Here is a 26,555-nt window from a genome sequence, read left to right on the forward strand (position 1 = left end):
TAAGAGGCAAGGCACTCACTATTTTAGTGCCAATAATAGCCGACGGGCAATCTCTAAAAGGTTTTAAGATTCATATTTTAGAACTTAGACGAGGTATACCGCTGTACTGCCGTTACATTATCGATCGAGTACCGTTCCTTTGGTAGCCAAGTTGGAGAATAGTTGCTTCTAAATTGATAATCGACTGTTCGATTCCCTGGGGCGGCAAGTACCTGTGATTTTAATTTCTAAGTTACCTATATTTGAGAAAGTTTAGTAGGAATACCTCTAGCTTTTGTCAAATGTATGGACGTGAAACTAAAGCTGAAGGAAGAACATACATTATTAGTGGCAGATAAGATATTTTGAAAGATTCTGGGACAAATCAAAGGAAAATTTGGGAACTGCAGGGCGAGATTCTATAAAGAGATAAAACAGCTAGTGTCTGAGCCAAACAAAATCGGGGATATAAAATCCACCTAACTTCGGTGCCAAAAGAGCGTATTTGTCTTCGTCCTGTGGGCCGTCCGAGATTTCCGTTCGTCCAGAGAACTACTGCTACCTTATCTACTTCTGCCGCCAAGCAATAATGTGAGTATAACTACGTTCCGGTTTTGAAAGGTAAGGGTGCTGATGATTACAGGCCCATGGGACGTGTCAACTTATGTCTCAGGGTGACGGGCGCTGTGGCAGTGCCCATTAGATCTTTGCGTAGCAAGAAAATACCATTTTTAACTAAACATGATAGAACCTAATAATATACGTAAGAAAGGATAAAAACTGAAAAACCAAAATATGTCTTTTGTGGCTACGACTTACTTGGGAGATATCGAAATAACAACACATAATATTGAAAACAAAGTAAGAATAGGAGAATAGTTAGAGTATAAGGTAATGATTATTTCTATTGCAAAGTCATGACGTCTGTCCATATTGTCTATCAAACCAGTGCACTGCAATTATTGTAATGATACGCCGACAAGGTGATCTGATGGGTTCTACTAGAAATAATTGCTCATTGTGTTTTCATACGTGAACGTATGGCATGAATGTGGAAAAATGATGTTTATTTGAATTAAAATAAGGTGTACGAGAAGGTAGGTCATTCATATAGTCTTCTATTCTGCCAACATACTAAAACACTGTGAAAATAAATGGTGATAGTCTAATGGTTTGATCTACCGCCTCACAAGCAGAGGGTTGTGGGTTCGAATCTGGTGTTGCACCTGTGTTTTTCGGAATTTATGTGCGAAATTCACGATGAGCTTTTCGGTGAAGGAAAACATCATAAAGAAACCAGTACATATCTGCAAAAGCAATTTAATGACGTGTGTGAAGTCCCCATTCAGCACTGTGCACGCGTGGGAATTACAGCCCAAGTCCTTTGTGAAAATGCCAAGTCCATGTGCCCAGCAGTGGCACTATAAAAGCCAACTGTTATAAACTTTCACATTTAAATGGCACGCAGTGGCGATAGAACTCAAAGCTTTAAATCGCTTAGATCTGAGTTTAACTGCCACTGTGTCCATCACTCTCTGTTCTAAAACTATTTCAGTTTTCTCATTTGTGATTTCAGCGCAAACGAGAGTTGATATTTAAAAGTGATATAAGGCCCCGTTGCCTGATGTGTTGCCAGGGATGGATAACTCTTATTTCGTCTGTATTTCTGGTTATATATACTCGATGATTTAATGTCAACAATAGTAAAAATATACCAACGGATTTATATTAGATAAATAATGTACGACAAATCGCGTAGCTGAACGTGTCATAATTTTTTTTTTTCATTGAAAGAAAAAGTTAGGTGCACCATCGTCAAGTTCAAATTCCAAAAACCTTTTTGCGCGCAGATTTCTAATGGCGACCTCTGTGGTCGAGTGGCTTGCACACCAGTTTTCATGGTATTACCATCTCTGAGGACCCGGGTTCGATCACCGGCCGGGTCAGTGTAGAAAACTAATTTTCTATATTGTCTCGGGTGAGTGTTTCTGGTACCGTCGTTGTTTCCGATTTCCATAACACAAGTTCTTTTGCTACTTCCTTTGGGAGCAGAGTGACATATGTGATGTTGTCTAACATTTATTTATATTATGTTCTAATGAGAAAGAAAACGTTTCCGAGCTAGAGAGGCGAAAAAGTTATTTTCCCACATTGGGCGAATCCTGGACCTCCTCATCCAGTGTCCACAGTGCAAAGTCGTCTAAGTTACCCTTTCTATTAAGGTTGTTATAATAACATATTTAATAGTGACTATCACGGAGAGTGTGCGATGGAATTACACGATTTAATTCCGCCTTCCCCTTTCCACCACCAGGGGACTAGGCGTAGGCTTGGGTTCCACCCCTATGTTGTGGATATTCCAAAGAGTCGCACGAAGCGTTACGCTTCCACATTTATATGGCGAACGGCTATGGAGTGGAATTCCCTCCCAGCAGACTTGTTCCCTGAACGTTATAACTTGGGTCTTTCAAGGCGAGAGTGAATAGGCATTATTTGGGTGTGCATGCTCCATCGTCGACCTCATCGTCACTTTCCATCAGGTGAGATGGAGGTCATATGCGCACTTATATTTTATTTAAAAAAAAAATAATAAAAGACTAGCGGACACGCGTTATGTGCTATACACTTATACAGTCATAATCATAACACTTCCATTTTACATCGGCGTATTCGGGTAAAGATTAACGTTGAGAAGAAAAGAGTAGATTATCTAGGTTATCACGTAGATGGTTTTAACCAAAAAAAGTGTTATCGGAGAAAGTTATGGCTAAACTGTGTTGTGTGGGCTAGGAGCAACAGCAGGATATGTTTTTTACGATTATGAAAGCTCTTATGGCATTATCAAATATTATACGTTACAGAGCGGCGGTAGCCCAGTAGCAAAACGGTTGGTTTTCAATTGAGAAGTCGACGTTTCGGTGGCATGTCTCTATAACTCAATCGAAATTGCAACATAAGAAATAAAAAATAAAAAATGTATATGTATCATTCTAGTATATATATATATATATATATATATACTAGAATGATACATATATATAGCAATACAAACTGAGAGTTCGTCCAAGGTAGTACTGCCACCTTACCTCTTCCTGCCGCCAAGTAGTAATGTCAACATTACTGTGTTCCGGTTTTGAAGGGTATTATTATTAGGGTAAATTAGGGTTGAAGGGTAAGGGTACTACAAAAATTACAGACACATGGGACTTGTCAACTTATGTCTCACGGTGATGGGCGCAGTAGCAGTACCATTCAGATCTTAGCGAATTAAAGCTCTGAGTGGCACTGCAACTGTTATGGACAGGCGTGTAGCTTACCATCAGGCGCACGGCTTGTTCGTCCCGTCACAAGATATTATGAAAAAAATATCGACGCTTGAAAGGCAAAATGGGATATGCGACACTTTGGGCCATATTGAGTTACATATACCGTTGGAATCAGAAACATCAACGGATTCTAACAGTATATATACATAACACTAGTGTCGTTTATCCCATTTTGCTTTTCAAGGGTCGATACACCATTATACGTCCCACCGTTTAACGGTTACCATGCTGGACTGCCACGCAGAGGTCCCGGGTTCGATTCCCTGGCCGGGAGAAATATTATTTTGCCTGCATTTATTTCTCTCGTGAGTTTGGATGTAATTTGTGGTTGTTTATGTGTGTTCACGGCCCCCGCGATACAGGGTTTCCCTAGTGTGGCGGCTATAAGTGCGCGCGTTATAAAAAAAGGGGTTCGAAATAATTATCTGATAATTATCCGATTTATATACGATAATGAATATAAGTAGTGATAACTGTTGCGGCATTTGTTTCTTGATTAATTTTTGCAGTTTGATCATTGGTCCCAGAAAGGGCACCGTCCACCTCTTAATTGGACGCAGTTCAACAAAAAGGATCCAATCCACTACCAGTCACTTTTTAAAAATGTTTCTCATTCTTAATTAAATTTTTATTGAATTGATATTCAATTATTTGTTGTGAAATTACTCCACTAGTTTGTTATAATTATTAATACAAAGATCGAACACTCAGAAAAAACACTCAGAAAAAATTCCTTCGATCCGGTCGGATTCGAACCGACGTCTTCTTGCATACCGTGCCAGACGCTATACCAACTAAGCCACGGAACGAACCAAACGGACCTCACGAATTCTTCTATGTGCTTGCGTCGTGTCTTTGTACTTGGTCTTTCAACGACTTTTTAGTCGTAGCGCCATCTATGAGAAATCTATTGCAGATTTCTCATTCTTGTTTTATTTTCTAAATTTATAATGTTATGTACCTCCAGAGACATTTATTTATGTTTATTTGTTGGATTTTTTTTTGCTGATCTAAGAGGTTAGACTTTACGAACCGTTTGGTACACATATCTCATTTTTTGATACTTTTGAGGATTGGGTCGTTTTTGCTTAACAACGTTCAATTGAGAACAACGCTACAACACGCAACACACATCAATAGTTATTAACATTACGAAATAAAAAAGCCACGTTAAAATCACTTAACAACAAACAAGTCAGGGTAACTTTAAAGTCGTAAAATGGAGTTAAAGATTTGCTATCAAAAAGTAATCTCGTACGATTGAAGCAAGTGTAGCCGGAGTTACCGCCGTTCTGATAAGAAATTGATGATATTGCTTTTTTATTCCATGAGCCTTAGCCTTTTTATATAAATATGATTTCGTTACACTTCCTGTTAAAATGAAAATGTTTAACGTAACGACTAGAAACTCCCAGTTCATTGTTATTCTAGATATATAAATGTATTATTAGTAAATAATAAGCTAATAATGGGTAATCAGCAGCAGTGGAACAGATTGTGAATGACTTCATCCAAGTATTGCCCCCTTACATATTTCTGCCGCCAAAAAGTGTTCCGGTTTTGTAGAGTAAGGGACTTGTCAACTTATGTCTCAGTGTGACGGGCGGAGTGGCAGTGCCCTTCAGATATTTAAAGCTCTGAGTGGCACTGCAACTGCCATGGATAGGTGTCGCTGTCGTGTATTCGTCCCGTCACTTGGTGTCATAGAAACATACGGACTACCAGACCAAAGAACAACATCTTAAGAAAAATTCACTCCAACACATTACCCAGAACGCCCGAAAAAATAATTACTTCCAAATAAGTAATATTACACCACATTAAAAAATGCATGATGCTAATGAAGCTTCATACTTGACATTGTCTTTTTGATTATTCGAGTATAATTTATTTTCCAGTGATTGTTTCCGACGGAGAACGATAAAGACCCCCCAGAACCAATTTAAAAAAGTTAATTTCACAAATACGTTCTTCTTAATCTTCGAAGGGTAAGGGTGTCGGGCGCAGTGGCACTGCGACTGTTAAGGGCCATGCGCGTCGCTTACTTACAGAGATTAAATAGCTAACATAAATTCAGCAGCGTATGCGCAGTAAAATCATCCACATCGAACGGTTGAGCGCGTGCCCAAACAATTTCAGCGCGATTGGAGCAGCGGCCTTGTGCGATAAGTGGAGAAGAAACAAAAGTTTAGACAACATATCGTTAAGTCAACAGCGCCATTTATATCGTATACATAAATTGCATGATTATTTGTAACGATTTTTCAATGTAATGTTGTGCGAAAACTAGTATATTAAAGTGGTTTTCCACCGGTGAGGCGAGATGAGAATTGCAATGTTGCCATACTATTTCCACAAAAAATTGCCTTTAATAATCCGTGTTATAGTTGTGGATAGACGATTCAAAGCTGTACAGTTAGTCTAGCGAAAAACACGCGTCTGAAGTAACATGTCCCGTAAATTATTACGATTAAATATTTTAACGGAAGAATAATCAGATGCAGCCGTCTTTTTTTTAAATTTCAAATTGTACGTACCCCATAATCCCGCGATTAATATTAATAGGGATTGCACAGTATAATAACCCTATGTAGGCAGCAATACGGTTCAACAATACATCAACAAATATTTCAATTATCGCCTCGCCTATCCCGACCATTTCCACCGAAGATGCTTGAAATTTTCGTCTCGCCACGCCGATAGAAAAGCACCTCAAATATGATAAGATGATTTGTATCATTAGAACATGCCCCAATACTAGACACAGATATCCAACAACTAGGGAACATACTTAGGATCCGTTCAATCAGGCAAAACCTATATATCTGGGTTATCTGCACATTTTTTTAAATTTTATGAATCATGTCGAAAATAAAGGATTATTATTTTGGATATGTATTTTAGTGTCTCCCGGGGCCTAAAAACATATATTGTGAATTTCCGGTCGGCCGGTCAGTGTTTCAGATTCAAGAACCAGCGGATGTGTTTGGCATTTATACTGGAAGCGACACTACATTGAATTCCAATCGCTTCAATTTATAAGCAAACAATTGGGATTATTTCATTGGAGGCCATATTCTACAAGTTGGCCGTAATCTCGTGCACCAGATCGAAATACTTCCGTTGTTTCTCGAATTGGGTTTTCGCGAGACCCTTATCATATATGATAATTATTAATGTAACTATATATTTTTTTTAGTTTTATTAATGTTTATTTGTTTTATTTTACTTTTTTTAATAACGACGCACACACTCAACATAGCCCCGCACTAGTGACACCCTGTGTCGCGGGTGCCATGGACAGACACATAGACAACCACAAATTACACCCAAACTCACGAGAGAAATAAATATAGGTCATAGTAATTTTTTTCCCGGCCCGGGAATCGAACCTGGGACCTCTGCGTGGCAGTCCGGCTTGGTAACTATTCGGCCACGGAGACAATTAAATAAGGTAAGTTATGCCTTGGAATGTTCTAGACGCTACTAGAAGCAAATTCTGTCCCTATACTCTAAACAACTGCAATGTCGGAACGTTTACGTCGTACACCTGGTGCTGTGACAGTACCATTCAGAGCTTTAAATCGCATCTGCAGAGCACTGCCACTGCGCTCGTTACACAGAGACATAAATTGACAGGTCCCATGTGTATTACTACGTTCCGGTTTTGAAGGGTACGGGCGCTGGTGATATAACTCGCACTTGGGCCTTGTCAACTTACGTCTCAGGGTGACGGTCGCTGTGGCAGAGCGCCTTGGTCTTTGCGATTTAAAGCTCTGAGTGGAACTGCAACTGTTATGGATAGGCATGTTGCTTACCACCAGAAGCCCGACTGAGGCAGTCAAAGTTATTTATTATTTAGTAGCAGTAGAGCTATATGTGAAAGAGTTTGTCCAAGGAATACTGCCACCTTACTTATTCCGCCAAGCAATAATGTATGCTGAGTATACGTAATACTGCGTTTTGGTTTCGAAGGGTTAAGGGTGCTGGTGAAATTACAGGCACATGTGACTTGTTAACTTATGTCTCTGGTTGACGTGCGCAGTGGCAGTGCCCGTCAGATCTTTGCGATTTAAAGCTCTGAGTGGCACTGCAACTGTTATGGACAGTCGTGTCGCTTGTTTCCACGACTTGTTCGTCCTGTCACTTGGTACCGTAAAAAAAATACGTGAGTTACTTACCCCAACCCTTAAATTCGGGACCCAGCATTACAAATCATTTCAAACATTCCATGTATTAAAACACATCCTGAGCAATTATTTCCAGTAGAATCCGTCAGATGACCTCGTCTCTAAATAATTGCAATAAAATGCAACAATTACGCTGACTTTATATTGTTTATAGACACGCAATCGATCGTAATACGTGGAAATTGATACAAAATTTGTTTGAAATAAAACTATGTTCCGATCTTCTAAGTACAAAAGTGGAAATTCTGTGGTCATTATTGAAATACTCTAACAGAACTAGCCATTAACTGCGTCAATTAGTGATAAAGGAGACGAAATATAACAGTCCACGTTTAAACAAATCTTTTTTTTAACCGATTTTTAAAAAAGGTGGTTCCAAATTCGACTGTATTTGTATGTACGTATGGTACGCGATAATTTGTGAGCCGATGTTGATGATGATGAAATATTCCACCTCTAGGGGTGGCAAACTAGAGGACGAATCTTGTTTCACGTACTTTCCGATAACCGATTTCAATAAAACTGGACAAATAGATGTAATTCCACGAACCTTTGAGGTCGGTTTTTTAAAATAAAAAAGTTATTTAAATGAAACATTCTTCACAAAACAAAAACAAATCTACTCAATACCTGAGAACAATGCACCTTGTCTTTGGGGTACACTTCACGCCCTTTTTCTATCAGCAGAGCCCACAACTTTCTACTTCTTACGGTTCTGACACAGATCTTTCTCCTCATTAACATAGATCAATGCCTTCATACACGCTCGTCGGTTAAGGGTACTTTTGACTTGGTCTTTCTTTAGGTAGTTGTCAATTTGGTTTTGGTTGGCACTTACCAACTTTCCCGTTGACACTCGCTTTGTAATTCTGTTTGGTCGAATTCTTTTCCATTCATTCTCTCTACACGTCCGAAACATTCATGTCTTTCTATATTCTTATCGGTACATCTTCATCTACGCCGTAGCGTTCTCTTATCCAAGCAATCATTTCCACTGCATTAATCCTTTACTTCTTTCTTGTTTTCTTAAACCCAACGCTCACTCTATGGGCTGTACTCTATGAGTAGAATTGCTGGCTGAACATAGGTAATGATTATAGTTTGTATTTAGAATGCTTTCGAAGAAATGAAATAAGAATAGAAGATCTTGACATTAATATTAATTAAGATTATTGATTTGTAACCCTAAACATGTAAAAAGTAAAATAAACCAAAGTTTTGAGATGATCCCGGTTTTATATTATTAAAAGTACCTCTCGCAATGCATCTGAGCAACAGCCCTCCATTATACTACCATATGTAAGTGTATTTTGGAAGACAGATGGAAACAAATGTTCAGACTATCCGATCAAAAGCTGGAAAATTATTTGGATGAGTATTAGGCTGCTACTAACCGGACTACATGCTCGAAGCTGAAAGTCGAAACCACCTGCGTACAGGCGAAACCGGACTGACTTCAAACACTTCAAGTGGTTATCGCCGCGCCTATTTTAGGACCTCAGTGTATTTGTTGATTTTAAAATGGAAGATGTTACTTGTAGTTTAGCACAGTATTAAGAACACTTATGATTCCAAACGTTGACTTAATTTTTGATGAAAGAAATAAACATATCACTATTGAAATCCTCAGTTATAATTTGTCAATAAAATCACTTCCGTAATCGCTGAATATACTAGTATATGGTGGTATTTGCGACAAAAAATTTTGAGGAAAGTGGCATTAGAAATAAAAAATGATATGATATAAAACCGTTGAGAAAAATTTCACCAATAGTGTTTTAGTTAATTAAACCTTAAAGTCCTTAACATTTGCCGTTACTGATAAAGATCAAGTTGTACTCTGGAAGCACGACCTCCGCAGTTACGGCCGTATGGATGACCTAGACTTGGGTTTCGATCGGGGTTAGAACTAAGAATATGTGACAACGCGATTTGACAGTTTCAAACAGGCCAGTAACTAGGGATTTCGTAATTCGAGAATAGGACCTCAGCTACAAAAAAATCTCTTATACTCTTGAGAATGTCAACTGCTACTTTTGATTCTCGGACTAATGCTTGCAGATAAACTCTCGACTGCACGCATTAACTACAGAAGTGCAATGCGTCTGTTGGTATCATTAGATGATTGGGGATGATTTATTGTATTTATTTTTTTATAATAACAAGTGACGGGTCGAACAAGTCGTGCCTGATGGTAACCTACACGCCTGTCCATAACAATTGCAGTGCCACTCAGAGCTTTGAATCGCAAAGATCTGAGGGGCACTGTCACTGCGCCCATCACCCTGGGACATAAGTTGATAAGTTCCATGTGCCTGTAATTTCACCAGCACCCTTACCCTTACAAATCGGAACGCAGTAATGCTGACATTACTGCTTGGCGGTAGAAATAGGTAAGGTGGCAGTACTTCCATGGACGAACTCTTTCACAAGGGTCTCTACTGCTACTAAAATATGATATTTCAATGATAACGAAAACTTCAGCAAGGGACAGAGCTGCCTTTGTGAAAAATGGTGCGAAGTTCCGTCTCTCTATTAATAACCTTAACATAGCACTTTATTGTGCGCATAGTATTGATTTCGAAGCGTAATTTAAACTTAGTTGACAGCTATAAGGTTTCTTACCTTCAAGGCTATAGGGAACAAGGGTGGCTTAACCAGGCCGCCCTTATTGTTTTAAATTTAACACTTTTTTAAATAGCGTTGATGGTAAAAACACAGTCTCCTAAAATTATTCATTTGAGATATTTATAATAATAATGAGTTCTTAGGTTCTCACGATTGTAGCAATCATGATAAGACAATGGAAATTGTATCATGTATGAACTGCAGTGTTCCAATCTTAACGTAACCCTGTTTGTGTAGAAATACGTTAAGTAAATGTTTTACAGCACTAACTACCTTATGTAAGAAGCTTTAATACTATAAAAAACATATGACTATCTGTGTAATTTAGAACGTCGCTAGATTAAATGACGAAGGAAAACATTGTGTGAAAATGAACCGTTCAAGTTTACATTTTACTTTATCGAGTTCGTCGGTTACCGCGATTGCTGCTACACATTGGAAATTAATTTTTATCGGATCCAAATCGTGTATTTGTTTTTTTAAACAAACCAATTCAGTCAACTGTGGCTATGAAACCTGTAAAAAACCTGAAGAGTTGGTTTGTATGAAAAACAAATAAACACGATTTATAGTCAGGTAAGAAGAACATACAGGAACGTCTGGCGTCCAGCGGCGAGATAGGCGGATGAGATTAGCACGGGAAGTGGCACATAAACTTGGAGGCCTGTACTCAGCAGCGGGTGAAGTCAGGCTGTATATGATGATGATGAAGAAGAAAAACATAATTTATTTTGACTCAAATGTTTTGAACTCTATAAAGAACAGAGATTAAACCTTATAATTTTTTATGATACTAATTGATGGGACGAACAAAAATGTGCGCCTGTTGGTAAGCGACACGCCTGTCCATAACAGTTGCAGTGCCGCTCAGAGCTTTAAATAGCAAAGATCTGAGATCAAAAGTCTACAAAAGAAGTAATTTCACCAGCATCAACCCTTCAAAACTGGAACGCATTAATGCTCACATTACTGCTTGGCGGCAGAAACAGGTAAGGTGGCAATACTTCCCTGGATGAACTCTTTCACAAGGAGCTCTATTGTTCCTTAATTTTAACATTAAACTTGCCCTAGTTTATCAGCTTTACGTGTTTTAACAATCATTACGTTCTGCTAACATTTCTAGTCGCTCAAAATATGGCGTAAGATGATCGAACAGCCTTTATATTTCTTATAAAGTTATTGTCTAAAAAAAATTAAAAATTTTAGAATAAGTTTTTTCCGCTTTTTGAATTTGGAACATCGTAGCGATGTCTCTTTAATATCGTTTAAACTAAATTGTTTGACTGTTTTATCGACTGAGAGACTATAGTGTTAAACTCTTTAGATTATTATGAATTAAGGCTTGACGTCCCTCTTCCCCCTGTGTTCTCTTACCCCACCTGACCCTGGATGCGTAACAAGCATTCATTTCTTATATTAGAAATCCTGTGTACTAAGGCGCCGTAGCAAATGACATTAAACAGAAATATTTTAAAAAACATCAAGTATTTAGATTTAGCGAACGTAGCTCTGTGGGAGAATGATTGCTTCGCTATTGAGACAAAAAAAATTAAAATCGACCTTATCCCAGGTCCATCATGAAATTTCATAATATTCGTAATAACAGCAACAACGTTCTCAACTGCAGTTAAAATAATAAAACAGACTGAAAGAAATACTTGGAATAGCCCCGGTACTGGCGGATTTATTTTAAGCTATATAGCTGTTTGTGCCGTACCACTTCCCAGATGTCAGATATTAAATGCTCTAGAAAACATTGATAGCGTTATCTCTAAAAGTAATTTAGTGTATACCAAAAATATTTCGAATTTAATGGCTGGTGATGAAAAGATTGAATCAGTTTGAATTTAATATTAATGTGGTAGACATAATAAGCAGCGGAAGCAATAGAGCTTCTTCCAGTAATCCAAGCCAAGCAGTAATGTGAGTATTACTGTACAGCGTTCTGGTTTTTAAGGGCGCTGGTTAAATTACAGGACTTTTATGTCTCAAGGCGATGGGCTCAGTGGCAATGCCTCTCAGATCTTTACGTTCTTTGCATTCAGGGACAGTAACAGCGTTTACCGTAAAATTAAATATTAGAATATGAGAGCATGGGATATGGATCTAAAAAAACCAACTACGCGCTTTACGGGCGTTACAGTATTCCCATGTGCTTTATGTGTAGTTGTCGCCTACTGCTTTTCTATAGAAAAATATCAACAACGTACTGACAAATTTCATATTAATTTATTTATGAAACATTAAATAAATTAATATTATTCATAATCAGAGATCGGAACCAGTCAAGAGTATTTTTCCTTAATTTGAAAGAAAGCTGTTTATTGCACAAGTATATTACACAAGCAATTTCAAGGAAATAATAAATACATGGGATAATACTTTGAAATAAATTCGTCAGAAATCCCAGAATTATTGAATTGTATTTTGTTCCATATTTTGAACTTGTTATTACTTTAATATTTATAGTAATGAAAAAGTTTTTTTAATTGCAGAGGGCGGTATTATCCACTCTGTATGATTACTTGAAATTTAAGCAAAAATACTGATTATAATAATACAAATCATGAGGTCTCATATTAAGTTTATTATAAAAAAAATTATAATTGAAAAAAGTAATGCCCATGGAACTTACTTAGGAACCCCATCTACAACACGGATAAGAAGTAGGTTCAACTCATGATATGAATTAGAAAAAAATTTACTCCATTAATGCTAGTTGAGTAACTGTAGCTGTTAAAAATTATGATCGAATAGAATATTATTTGTTCATTAACGATATATGCTATTATCATTAATTAAAGTTTTGTCCCATTAATTTAATTTGATCCGTTATAAAATGTTATCTAAATAAATTGGAATAAAGGTCGTAAATGTATCAACCAACATTAATTTTCACTTCTGGACATTGATTCGTTTAAAGTTTTACGCATTAAATAATAATAAAGCCTGTTTAGTTTCTAGATTTTAAAATAAATCAATATACAGTGGTCCTTTTTAAGTGAAGCCTTTCCAAGCTTTATCGTCCATATCCTTAGGATCATTGAACCAGTCTTTCCCAGTAACTTTGGTGATGTCATCAGTCCACCACTTTCTTGACTTTCCAAGTCTAAGCATGCCTGTTCAACCCTTCCATGATGTTACAGGGATTTTCCATCTCTTGTCACTATATTGTGAGCATGTCCAGCCTTTTACAAATTTTCTGGTGAGATTTAAAACTATGGTTTTACTTTTCTGTCTTGTATATTTATTAATTATTATTACTAACATTGCGTGTATTTTTATTAATTTCAGAAGCTTACCTGTCTTTGAGTCATTTTATTTTGAACTATACTAATCCAATAGCATTTATTCAGAAAAAAATTTATAAGACATTCCTATGCTTTTTTTATAAGAAGTGAGTAAAATACTGGGGACTTAAGCATTTCTTGTACCAAGCCACAGATACAGCAACCTAGAGCGAGCCTTTACCTAGCCATGGAGAATGGCATGTTCAATCAATTTCCACTTTAGCTGCCACAGTTAATCAAGAGTAACTAATGTATTTTCAATTTCAAAATGCGCAAAGTAAATCTGAAGCAAGTGACAATTATATTCACCAACAATATTAAATATGGATATCGCCTTACGATTACTATGTAGTAATAATAATGTGACTACCGTAGTGGAACATTGTTTGAGCAAATTACTGCAGTGACATGACGTAGTGAAATTTTGTACTTAAAAATAATTTTTTATTGAATAACTTGTAACAGACAGGGAAAGAAAATAATATAAACAAAATGCTTAGTAAATAAATCAAAACACAATGCTGGAACTGTAATAGGGTTAGGACTGAGGTATATTGATACCTCTCACAAGTAAGTTACTAAGTTGTTGTAAGTCAAAATGTCATTTTTTTCCATGCCTGAAAGTAAACCAAACACAAGTGATTTCTTTACTTTTAAATTTATGGAACCTACTATATACATAAAAAAGGGTATATTTAAGTTAAAAAGCAATAAATGCTATTTTGACTTACAACAACTTACATTATAGGAGGTATCGAGGTATATTCCACCAATTTTTAAAATCATTTATAGTGTCTATGAGGTCTCACATCTAGGTTCAAGATGCATTCATGTTGCTTTTTTTGTAGATTTTTAATTTATAAAAAATCTTCATTTCCATATTTAAATAGGATGTTTAAATAAATCTATTTCATTTCAATGTTGTGCCCACTTTTCATTTGATCCGAACCAAAGAGCGTAATAGTATTACATTGGTATTAAATATTGTACATGGTTTGAGAATTTATTAGAAAAAAGTTACTACAACAAAAACATGGCATTTTTGAGTTGTTTTAAAATGCAAATTTAAACACCATCTAAATGTTTATAAAATACAATTTTCAAGACTAAATTATAAGGTTTTGAAATACTGTGCTTCACAAATGTCTGCTGATACGGTTTGAGGTCTAAAAATGTATTGGATATCAGTTTTAGATTTTTATGATAGTATAATTCTTTCTAATACACATTTTATAGAGATCTGGACCCAATAGTGGGGCTGAGTTAGAACAAGTACGGTAATTGTGTTAGGTAGAAAAAACTTACCTCTTTGACAGTTTCCTGTTTATGTCTCACTTCTGGGTCTGCATCAGGTCCTAAAGCAACGGCCACGTATTTAAGTTCGGAGCCGGCCACCTTGGGCCCTGACGGCGAGACAAACTTGCTCGCAGCCTTCCCAGGCTCCTCAATGGCATTGGGAGCTTTGCTCGACGCTCGGGAAGACGAAATGGAAGGCCGAACTTCGAATTCTGGCCTTTCCAACACCTTCATACTCATGTCCTCATCAATTTTTGCCCGTAACCGATGCCTGTCCTCCACTACGTGAGGATCATCACCTTCTACTCCATGCCCATGGTGCATCATCCCTACCACAGGAAACTCTCCGACGTCATTTTGCTGCAGCGGAGGCGGCATCAACAACTCCGGACCAGCCTTCTGGATCCGTTTATACACATTATACACACTATCGTTCACACTCGAACTTTTAAACTCTGGCAAGTAAAACAGAGCTCCTAACCACACGATCGCGAATGTCAAAAGTACAGAAACAATCAAATATTTCTCCCGCAAACGGAACGCGCGACGGGATATGGACGGCACGGGGACGCCATTCACAAAACGCTGGTATGTAGGCAGGATCCCCGTCATGTTTACGTAAACAGTTCTAACTATAATTCTAAATAAATAGTATTAGCGTTCAAACAGACGACCCGTCACTAGTGGTCGCCATTAAACAACTGCCAAAAGTGCCAACTTGAAGTTTAGTAGGTTTTTACATTGTATACCAGGACACGTAAATGTTTTCTACCAATCTTCAATCATTCGTGTTATTTTCTTGTAAATTGGGAAGAAAACTTACTGTGCTCACATATTATACATAAACCATTACTTTTCTGCAGTACGCTCTTCAGTTTTAGCAAAATTTCTATGTATTAGGGCTCAAAAAACAACTTATTTCAAAAAATTTTTTGAGCGGTCACACTTTCCACGATAAATATTTTAAGCGCCATCTGTTGAGGATTACATGAATCGACTGGTTAACTTTTTTACGTTACCCATATCCATTGGGTTCATCATATATATTCACACTTACAACTTTCTTGTAGTTTTGGTCATAATTTATAGATGTCGTATCGAGGCTTTGTAAAAGCATTTGACGTGCACTATCTGTAGATTAGGTACAAGATAGATTATTAATTTATTATTTATAGAAAGTGTAATTATGCACAATTCCCTTTTTATTGTAGTCCTATGTTCAATTATTAATCTGCGTTCATGAGTTTACAAAATTGATAAATGGGATTCTATATTATTAATTTCAAAAGATCTATAACGTTAAGTACTAAGTAGTGAAATAACTTATAAAAATCGGTTAGAAATTAACGAATTGAATTCTTAATTATTTTTGTTATCTTTTTAAGCTGGTCGTTATTCAGCCATAATCATTGTAACTTACGCTCAATAAATAAAGTGTACCGTTGATATAATAAGGCTACTTCGGCAAAATGTCACTTTTCAGGAGAGAGGTTTCAAAATTCTACGATCGAAATCAGCCGATAACATTTTTTAATTGATTATATATAAAGAGAGTTATAAGATTTCACATATACGTAATTTGTTTCATATCGTTCATAAAAGCACTTTTTATGTTATGATTACATGTGGCTATTGTGGCTTTATTCATACGGGTATAACAAGCTCCCAACCAGTTACGTCTCAAACAAAACCCTCGCGGAGCGCAACGCGCGCCATCTAGTTTTAATATATAGCTTTATTACATTACATTATCAAGAATTCGAAATAATGATAATCGGTTCATCCATTCAAATTCATTCACAGAGAGACAACATTGTTGAGAAACTTTAACTCTCTTTTTTATTCCTAGCGAGATAAACAAACATTATCATGATGAGTTACACTAAACTTGCCTTCTTAACATTTCGAAGGAGTTGCTTGCAATAAACTTTCATCTTGGATCAAATCAAACATGCATTTATTCAGTAATTAATTATAATTATACTGCACAGTAGGAAGTTTGGATTACGGATAAAGGAGGAGAATAAAACAGCGAAATAAATTCAATTCGTTTTTATTTATATCATTATTAATTTTCCTTTTAATTTTATAATAACAAAATACGATTCATATTTTATTTCATATTTAAGTAATGATTATAAGTAGGTAAAAAAAAATACAATTACTTTAAGTACATTATTGTTTTTATACTCTCAAATGAGATCAGTCAAAACTTATTTAGCGATAATTTACATGTTTATTCTATTTTAAATACAATTTTATTTAATATCTATTTTTAAATATATTTGTGCTATGAACGGGGTTTGAATCTTGACATGTAAAAATCGCAATCCGGGCAATACATGGCGGGTGGATTAACAGGTTTTTTACGGCACAAGTTACATTGAGATTTCAGAGTAGCATTAGCTTGACTGTCACTTGAATAATTCCCGTTCATTTGCGGGGGTACAGGAGATTCCGTACCACCTTTAGTCCCCGGTTCGAAGGACACAGACTTCTTTTGAAGCTGTTTCGGTGGCGGCAAGTGTTGATACGGATTATACCCACTCTGGTACTGATATCCTATATCGTTACCATTTTCCATTTGACTGTACGTGCGCTGTTGGTTCGAGTACGTCCTAGCATCGCGTTGATTTGTATTATTGTCTAAGTGATACGTGTTATTAGGTACTCTCTGATAATTGTTATTGTAATTCTCAACTGGCATGTCACCGTGAGGCGGTGGTACCCTCTGGTAAGGCGATTGAGCTGAATAGTAATTGGCGTGGTTAGTACTCACTTGGTATCGACTAGAATACTCGGAGCTGGCGTAGCTTGTCGGTGGGCTGTGGTAGCTCTGGTAAGCTGGTGAGTTGGTGGGCACACTTTGGTATGGGGTTTGATTTTGATTGTATTGACGATTTGTGTTGTAGTTGTTGTTGTTGTTGTTATGCTGTGGCAGGCGGTGGTAATAAGCGTTGCTCGGTTGGTTGACTGGATGCATCTGGCTCGGTGGGTGCGGGTACGTGTTAGGAACGGGTCTTTGCAATGTAGAGGCGTGTTTCGCCATGTAAGCAGGATTGTGAGTTGGTGTCAACCTATTCGTTGGGTTTTGGCTAAAGTTCGGTGGGCTAGCGTTGTTTGTGTACGGCGCTGGAGGCTGAGTGTATGGTATAGGGTTAGTCGAATTGGCTACACTTGTAGGCAGGGTCTGATAAATTTGATTGTTCGCTCCATTTTGCGTTGGAGTTTGCACAGGTGAGTTCGTTCTGTACACGCCTGTGCTTTTCTGCGCATTAAACTGTTGCTGAGTTCTCGTCTGTGCAACTTGGTATGCAGGGTATGGGTTTTGTACTCGGATATAATCTGCATGTGCATTTTCTGTTGGCACGTACGAGTTTTGGGACATCGATGATATTGTGGATCGAGATGATTGACTATCGAAGGATTCCGTTCGTTGCAACGATGGCTTTTCTGATTGCAGCGGCATCGTTGTTAACTCAGGTTTGTTCATTGCAGATTTCAGAACTCTTTCTAATATAGGATTTGGAATGTAACTGTCGTCTTCTTGATCCTCTGCTGTTGCGACCAGAATCACTTGATCGCAGAAAGATACAGACTTCTTCTTAGGTTTAGTGCGATCGTTATAGCAGTTGTTATTCTTTTGTTCATTGTAATCGTCTTCGATGTGTTTGGGGTCTATAGACGATGAAGATGCTCGTCTGTTGTACATTCCATTGGTAGACTGATTGGAACAGTTGATAACGTCTCTGTTAGCGCTCATTCCCACAAATCCTATGTGAGATCTTTCCTCAGAAGTTCCGTTTGGAGTATTGTTCTCAAATCTGGAGGCGATGTTCCTTACGTTGTTTGCTTCTAGAGGACTCGAAAGTTGTCCCTCAAGAGAACCAGATCTTTTCAGTTTAAGAGCTGCTTGTTTGGCTTGCAGCTCTTTGAGCCAAGTGTCGCCAGAGCTCGTGTTTGTCTCTAGCTGATTCAACTTGGATAAACTTTCTTCGTTTCTCAAAATTTGATTTCGTTTTTCTTGCAACTGCGCCAGTAAAGAGCCTTTGGGAATTTCTGTCTCATTATGATTAATACCATTCATATTTTGACTATTCATTGTTTGAATCTTATCGAGTTCTTCGTGTAGAGGAGTCATATCGATTGGTGGTGGCGGGGGTGGGAATTCTTCACTAGGTTGTCTCGAGTGGTTGACTGAGTTCAATGGGCTTGGATATGGCGGGAGGTCAAACAACTGCGGCGATCGCCGCACCGGCATGGCGCAGTCGACTACATCAACTCCATTGTCAAATGCGTTACTAAGATTTTGGATATTGTTATGTGATGGTTGAATGGGATGTAACGTTTCTCGTTTGATTGGACTTTGTTCTTGATGGATCATCGCCTTAGTAACAACCGTGTGGAAGTTCTGTGATGGAGAGTCCTCTAATCTGTAGTGATTGTTCTGTTTGTTGTTGTATGGCATGAATGGCAGTGACTGGGGTTCATCTCCGTATTGTTCAGAGAAACCACCGTCTTCTTCAACGTCTTGAGGGTATGAGAATTCTCCCCGATCGGCATTGGGCAGCGGCTGTGGTGGTCGCGACTGTATGCCGTGCTCCATCACTTCGGGCTCGAACTTAGCGCCGCTAAGCTGGGAAGTGGTTCGCAGAGGTGGCGGAGGCGGCACCTTAGCCGCAGTTAAGATCTTACCAGCGCTGCCATGGAAACTCTTCCTCATAAGTTTACTTCGCTCGAGATTCGGATTAGTGCCGCTTGCGGTCGAGTATTCTAAATGACCTTCTGATAAATATCCACTCAAATTGCACTTGTCTTCATTCTTTTTGCGTCCAATATCGCCATCATCAATACAAATTATTTTCTCCTTTTTGCTAGTTTCATTGTTAGCATCAGCACCTTCAGTAAGATCAGGCATTGATCTGTTTTTGCGTCTAATTAAACCACCCATAAGCAGCTTTCGACGGATTTTATGCTGTTTCTTATTGGCTTTCTTTTCTTCGGCAGTTTCTTCCTTCTTTTCTGTCGCAACTTCCTTGCGTGCTCTACCACGATCTTCACTTCTAGAACGTTTTTCTCTGACTTTGTCATCGTCTCGAGACTTATGTCTTGGCGGCCGTTCACGCGGGGGATTATCAATGTCATCTTCAATACTGCATTTGGGCGATTTCTTTGAAGATCCTTTTTTCTTAGGCAACGTGGCATAGATCTCAATGGTAGTTGGAGAACTTTCGAGACCTCCCTTTGTGTTTCTAATAGGAGCAACTTGAGGAATTTCAGAAGATCTGTTCAAGCCAGCCATTCGTCGTTGCAGGCTACGAGTTCGCATGACACATGTATTGTGCTTCATTCTGGCAAAAGTCATTGTGTGAGGATTGTTATATGGAGCGTCCATTGCAGCTCTCGCTTTGGAAGCAGCCGCGTCACATAATACCAATGCAGTTTCGTAATCCGCAGCATCTTCAGCGTGACGAGACTTTTCAAGTAAACGGTCAGCCTCCAAACATAATGCCTCACAGTCTCCTCTGGTAGTTAATTCAGGAATTTGAGCTAGGTGCAAGTTATGTCTTAAGCCTTGCTGCAGGGGTAAACTATCTGTTGACGATAAAGAGTAGGAGTCATATCCAGCGTCACAGGAACCTCCACTGGATAACTCTCCTTTACGTGTGGGACTTCCTGGCACACTTCCTGGACCGCGCCCGCGGGAGTACATATAAGGGCTTTCCACAGTCGATGAAGAAGCCGATGACGCACTGTTTCTATCACCGCTCCAGTTACCTGAATCTCTTCTAATTCGTGGCCTTTCTTGACTGTCAGAAGTCGAACCAGTACTTAAACTGCGAGCTAGCTGTGCTCGTCGGTTTGCTTGTACTTCTAACATATTCTCAACTGCTTTTCTACTGACGTAATCGTTTTCGTTATCAGGACCTGGAGTTACTGCTCTTCGCGCGAAGGCAGCATTCGGTCGGTCGGGCGCTGGAGTGATTGCGCGTCTTGGTTCAGGAGCAGGGAATGGCACAACTTCTTTAGGAGCGTGTCGAGTGTCACATGGTGTTCCATCAACAGCAGCGTACAACAATAGTAATGGCTGGAATCGTCCCCTTCTGCATTTTTCAACAACATGGGTCCATTCCGGTCCAATTTCTTTGACATCAGCGTCGTCAAAGTAAATCCATAGTCGTAGTTTACTATGGAAAAAGAACGTGGAGTAGTGTTTCCCATAGTAAGTGACAAGGCCAACTAATCGGTGGGTGGCTCGTGATGCCCAGGCGTGGTCTACGCAGGCGTGGAAGGCATCTGTAGGTCGAAGGTCGGTGCCGAGGGCAGCATAGACGGCGGCAACATGTTCAGCAGATGGTCGCTCAGAATCCCACACCATACCGATGGAGACGACTTCTGGACGATTCATTAGTGTTCTACAGATTTGTATTTTGGCTCCACAGGCATTCTGAAAAAAGAAATAAAGAAAATGATAAGCACATAATTTCTTTACTATCAATCATAAATTTAAAAAAAGTTTATAGAGTGAGAGAAAGTGTATTTTAGCTTGTATATTTCAGGGTTCCAAAGCGAAGCTTACCGGGCAATCTCTGATGTCACCCATGCCGCCGGCTTTTCTTAGCAGCAGACCGAAACTGTCCCCGTGTTCGCCAAGAGCGGCTTGAGCAGTCAACGCGGTTGCAGACACATAATGTACCATCTGTAAATTAAAAAAATGTATAGATTGGATTTGTAAATCTCGATATAGCTTAAAAAAATTTCAGCGTGAAATGTGTTTAATTTGGCTTATAAAATAAAGTGGCTGTCTATCAATATATGCATATAAATACTTGCTTGATTAATTGTCAAACAACTATTAGTCTGTGAGGTTTAGACACTTGTAGTGTTGATGGTACATTTACAACATTCCACAAAGCCTAAGGCTCGTAAAAGCAGATAAGAACCTGAGTAAAAGGTAGAGGTTCCGATGTGGCCTGGCAAGCTCCGCAGACTGACTGCTCGACGAGCATCATGGCAAACTTCCTATGCGGCACGCAGTGAGGAGCTCTGCATGCGTCATCTTCTCGCCTGTCACCTGATCCGGCTGCTACATGTGCGTGTACTCTGGAGAGGGTGAAAAGTAATGGTTTACATTAACATGGTTATATTGCGTTAAAGATAGCTGTATCTGAAATAATAATGGCACATTTAAGTATACTGTAATGTTTAGAGGAGGTACTAAGCACTTACTTTTACAAACTTATAAATTTGATTAATACATAAAATGGTAGACCTGATTCTATATGTTGAATAAACTCAATTAAAGTTACTAACTTTCGTAGGTTCCAAAGGCAAAGAAACAAAAATTATGTTGTTTAAGGAATATTTAACAACAATGCTCACTTACAAGTAATTTGGGGCAATTAACGCTTTGTTACAGTTGGGAAAACAAAGAAACATCGCCTAGGTGTTTAATATCAAGAAATGTGTGTGAATTTCGCACATTACTATAAAGTAGAACTACTTTTGAGTCGAGAAATAAAAGATATATACTTTGTAAAAACTCAAGGATTTCGATGTCGAATGCGTAAGAGAATGGAGTAAGATCAAACATTAATTTTCTTACTTAACAGTTTGAATATACCAAAAATAATAAACCATCAACAAAATGAAGAAACAGGTAACTTGCGGGCTGAGGACTTTGCACTTTGTAAGTCGTGACTTTTGTCACATCAAGCAGATTCCCTTCAGCGAAGTGATACTTTCACATTTTTCAGGTAAGGTATGTTAAAGCTTACCTTAAAAGCAAGTGTTCGAAGCATTCGCTAGCGTCTGCCATGCATCCAAGCTGGAAGCGAGCGCCGGCGCCGCCGAGGGCCCGCCGAAGACTGTCGGCGGCTGGTGCTCGTTCTGCTGACCATTGCAGTTGGGCAAAGAGTTCCTGGAGACAAAATAAAGAATTTGTAAGTTTTGTATTATTTTTAGAGGTTTGGTACTTTCCTTAAAGATGAAAAAATATCACACACGAAAGCAATCGATGAGAGTCGCGGCGTGAATAACTTGGGGTGGTTCATTGTCTGTACTATAAACAATTACTAGTTAGCGATTTAGTATTTCCATTAGGGATTTATATAACTGTATTTAAGGAATTTCTATGATTCATAAGAAATATAAGAAATTCGATTTTTTGTTCTGCGTTGTTTTCTGTTCTTGTTGTGTAAATTTGAATCTTTTGAGGATCAATAATAATTCTACTTTGTGGAACACCATTGTAAGTGCTAAGAGTAGAACTGTACTCTTTATTTTATGGACATTTATATGCTGATGGATATGCTAAGCAAACAAGAACTGTACAACCTCAATACATACATCTAACAAAGGAGTGTCCATTTTATGACACTACAGAAAGAACTAAAAACGTTTTGGCAAACATTTCGCATACAAACATGAATCTGGCACAAAATATTGATTCTTCGAAAGAAGCGTTCACAATAACACGTTCGAAACGAAAGTCTTGACCGTGAAGTTGAAATATGAACCTTCCCATTAACCATTGAAGGTGGAAGTTCCAAAGGCAATATAAACAGAGGTGGTTTGACCAGTACGGCATGGTAGGTCAGAACACGCGGTGACCCCGTCGTTTTTGTCTTTCGTAATCGGTCAAAACACGAGGTGAGAAAGATCAGGTTTTGATGGGAGGTAGATATTTAAGTGGCTTATGGATAAAGTGATAGTTGATGTAGATGTAGGTATCGATTCGTTAGAAATCAGAAACATATTTGACACCTAAATTTTATATTTATTGTTATGGGTAATCTATTAGGTTTCTACTACGACTTTTATTAGAAAACTTTATTTTTTTAGAGGCATATATACAGCTATAGATGTTTTAACGTGAAAACTTGACATCTATAGATATCGTTACTACAATAGACCTTGATATGATGTTTAAAAGCAACTGCACTATCCGGTGCGGAACTACGGGACGGACGCAGCTTGCCGTGTCTTCCGCTGCACTTGGAGCAAAAAAATTACTTACTACAGGAAGAGTCTGCCTCGTTACGCTATGTTGATGAAAATGCAAGCTATTTTAAGGATAGTAAAGATATAAAATAATGCATTCTGTACTGTTTTATTTTTGTCGTAAGTAAACACTGAAAAATTTGTCTTATTAGGAAACTTAGTCAGAAGGGTGACAGTATATAACGGGCGTGAACTTCTACAAAAAAAGAGCATTTATTGTATTTAAGTTAGCAGCCACAGTTTAAAGTTGCGATATCGGTTGTAGTTGTCTTGTAACTCCTCTTCAATGAACACCTTTCAACATTTCGGTATAGAAATTTAATGGTATTTGCCGTCTTTGCTAGTAAAACCACTTAACACATTTTTCTCTTATTGTAGTCGTACAAAGGCATTCATTACCACCATCTCCTGATTTGGTCCGAAGGATAAACTTACATACTGATGCATCATTACAAACATGAGGATTTTGTATTAACAGTTTTCTTTTGAGTAACTGTTAGTTAGGAACTGTTGTTAGCTCTATTTGGCCACTAGACGCTAAGTCTGATGAGGGTCTACTTTTGGCAATAATCTATTAAAAAAGATGTAGTGACACTATTCCGAATAGACCTGATTTAGAAAGTCCAAGACCACAAGGTATCTCTAGGCTTGTACTCATTGAAGATATTATGTGATAACAAGTTCATGAGGATAGCATGTACTCGTATTTATATTGTTTTGATACAAGTGATGATAAAGAAGCGTCAAGTTCACGGAAAGATATAGTGGTTCATAACAGGAACATGTTACCGGAAAATGTTTATTTCTGCTAGCAATGTCGTGAGAAAAATGGCAACGACTGACTCGGAAAGAGCGACTACCAAATCATTGCCAGAAAAGTAAACTAAAGTTAAAGCAAGTACTATTAATTTCAACATTGTGTGATGTAGACTTTGCGAAAGCTACTCGTTAATAAAATAATAAAATAATAAGTGATCATATAAGTATATTAAAAAAAAAGATGGCAGACAAAGGATGAAAATTATTTAATAGATGAATTTTCAGTAACATCCCTAATAGCGGCGGTCTGTCAATTATATTCAAATACTGATTTCATACCTTTTGACACCTACTTTAACACATTGACTTTACAGTCTAGGGACAAATCGTAGCGGACATTACACGACTGGATTTGGATGCTTGTGACAATACTTGCAAAACGAATACGTCCCATTGCCGGGCACGTCTCTTTTCAGGCGAGGATTTAGGCCACAGTTCGCCAATTAATTTATATAATTAGCAAGACGCTCTGTATGTTCATATATGGCATTTGCAAATGTTTTTAATGTAATTTCCACTAAAGAGCATAATTATATTTATATATACATACAGTCATACAACGCACCTAGTGAGCGTGATAATGGTAGCCTAGATACCGGAGTGCCCTAAAATCTCAAATGAAAAGGTGCAGAATTGCCGATGTCAGAGTTCAAGTAAAAGCTGTGAAAGAAACAAACACGTGAGAATAAGCATGCTGGAATACCGATTGCGGTGAAACTGCTTCTTGTTACTTCTGATTGCCTGGTACTCGCGATTAACCAGCCTAATTATGTATGTGGTTTCTTTATTGATTTTGTGTAGTTTGATATTTATTATATTTTATTAAATAATACGAGTTACACTAAACGAATAACGTATATGTGAGTTTAGCTCTTCTATTTAAGCATAAAAAGTAGACTAGATTTAGACTAATTACGTTTGCAGCATCTTCAAACCTCTTTCCTAAAATGTTGACATTTTTACAGATGTGACTTTAATATGCCAAAAGTGTGATTTATCTCTTAGAGAGTCACCACATTATTAACAGAATTAGCTTAAAGCTTAAAATTTTTAAGTCCAAACTGAGGGAAATATTTCTAACTGCTCAGAAGAGGTATGCTGAATCATCCCAGGGACATCAAAATATGTTATAAATAAATTTCAGATACATTTTGTACGCGTTTGGGATAACTGTTGTGGTTTTGTTATTTTTTTGTTTCCCTTTAAACCGTTTTTTTATCCTATTGTTTTGGTTTTTTTTATTACGCTTTTTACATTTAAGGAAATGTTATTTTCTGTCTTAAAATTGACAATCCCTGTCGGCGGGAAATAAATGGAATTTGAAATTTGAATTTGAAAAGCATGGACATAAACTTTTTCTGACCGATTAATGAGGTTCCATATCGATAAATGTGGTGTCTCCCTTAGTACACGCCATTAAAATGTAAAGTATTCTTGTAGCCGGTAACCGCACAACAGAATCACGCTTTCAGCGATTCTAAAGCTTCAAACAATAAAATTATCTATGCAAGTGAACGTTTCATCGTAAATCACAGCCCTTTATTCAAACACGTGTTTTAAATATGAATGTGAAATTAAGCGACACTGTTCGTTACAAATTTCCTTCGAAGACAATGGCCAATACTTACTTACTTACATACATACACAGAGACATGACATTCCCGCTTACCCCGGCGGTTGCTGCGTGCTTTGAAAGACAATGCGTTTCGTAAAATATGTTAAGTAAATTGCACGAACATATGTCGAAAGCTATAGGTCGATATGTACCTATATGTAGCCCATCTTATTTATTTTAATAGATAAGATACACGTTTGTCCACTATCACTTAATGATGAAAATATACAGAATTTCATTAAGAAAGAAGATATCCATAATATTAACCTTAGAACTAAATCCAAACTCTTGGTACCACGATTAAACGATTCTTTTATGGGGAACTTTATACGTTTTTACAATAAGATTCCGGAGAATATATTAAGATTATCATTTCCTAAGTTTAAAACTTAATTAAAAGTATTTTAAT

At 37.7% G+C, this 26,555-nt stretch overlaps 2 protein-coding genes across 6 annotated transcripts in view; both read right to left on the minus strand.

Moving 5' to 3' along the window:
- The window catches only part of LOC113232085 (mannosyl-oligosaccharide alpha-1,2-mannosidase IA-like), a 259,877-nt gene extending 244,556 nt beyond the window's left edge, over nt 1-15,321 (minus strand). Inside the window, exon 1 of the mRNA XM_026466713.1 lies at nt 14,719-15,321. Within this exon, the coding sequence (XP_026322498.1) occupies nt 14,719-15,321 (603 nt within the window). The remainder of the gene's footprint in view (nt 1-14,718) is intronic.
- A 1,531-nt stretch (nt 15,322-16,852) lies between these two features.
- Nucleotides 16,853-26,555, minus strand: part of LOC113231979 — a 276,226-nt gene continuing 266,523 nt past the window's right edge. For 3 of the 5 annotated variants that reach the window (XM_026466583.1, XM_026466584.1, XM_026466582.1), the window contains 4 exons: nt 22,488-22,630; nt 21,654-21,813; nt 21,290-21,409; nt 16,853-21,157 (listed from right to left, as the gene is read on the minus strand). In XM_026466583.1, the coding sequence (XP_026322368.1) occupies nt 17,000-21,157; nt 21,290-21,409; nt 21,654-21,813; nt 22,488-22,630 (4,581 nt within the window). In that variant the 3' untranslated portion in view covers nt 16,853-16,999. Of the gene's footprint in view, nt 21,158-21,289; nt 21,410-21,653; nt 21,814-22,487; nt 22,631-26,555 lie in introns of those variants that run through there. The other 2 variants (XM_026466585.1, XM_026466586.1) reach the window with 2 other exon arrangements.

The sequence above is a fragment of the Hyposmocoma kahamanoa genome, unplaced genomic scaffold (assembly GCF_003589595.1).
Source record: "Hyposmocoma kahamanoa isolate Upper Pololo Valley unplaced genomic scaffold, ASM358959v1 66, whole genome shotgun sequence".
Lineage (NCBI taxonomy): Eukaryota > Metazoa > Arthropoda > Insecta > Lepidoptera > Cosmopterigidae > Hyposmocoma > Hyposmocoma kahamanoa.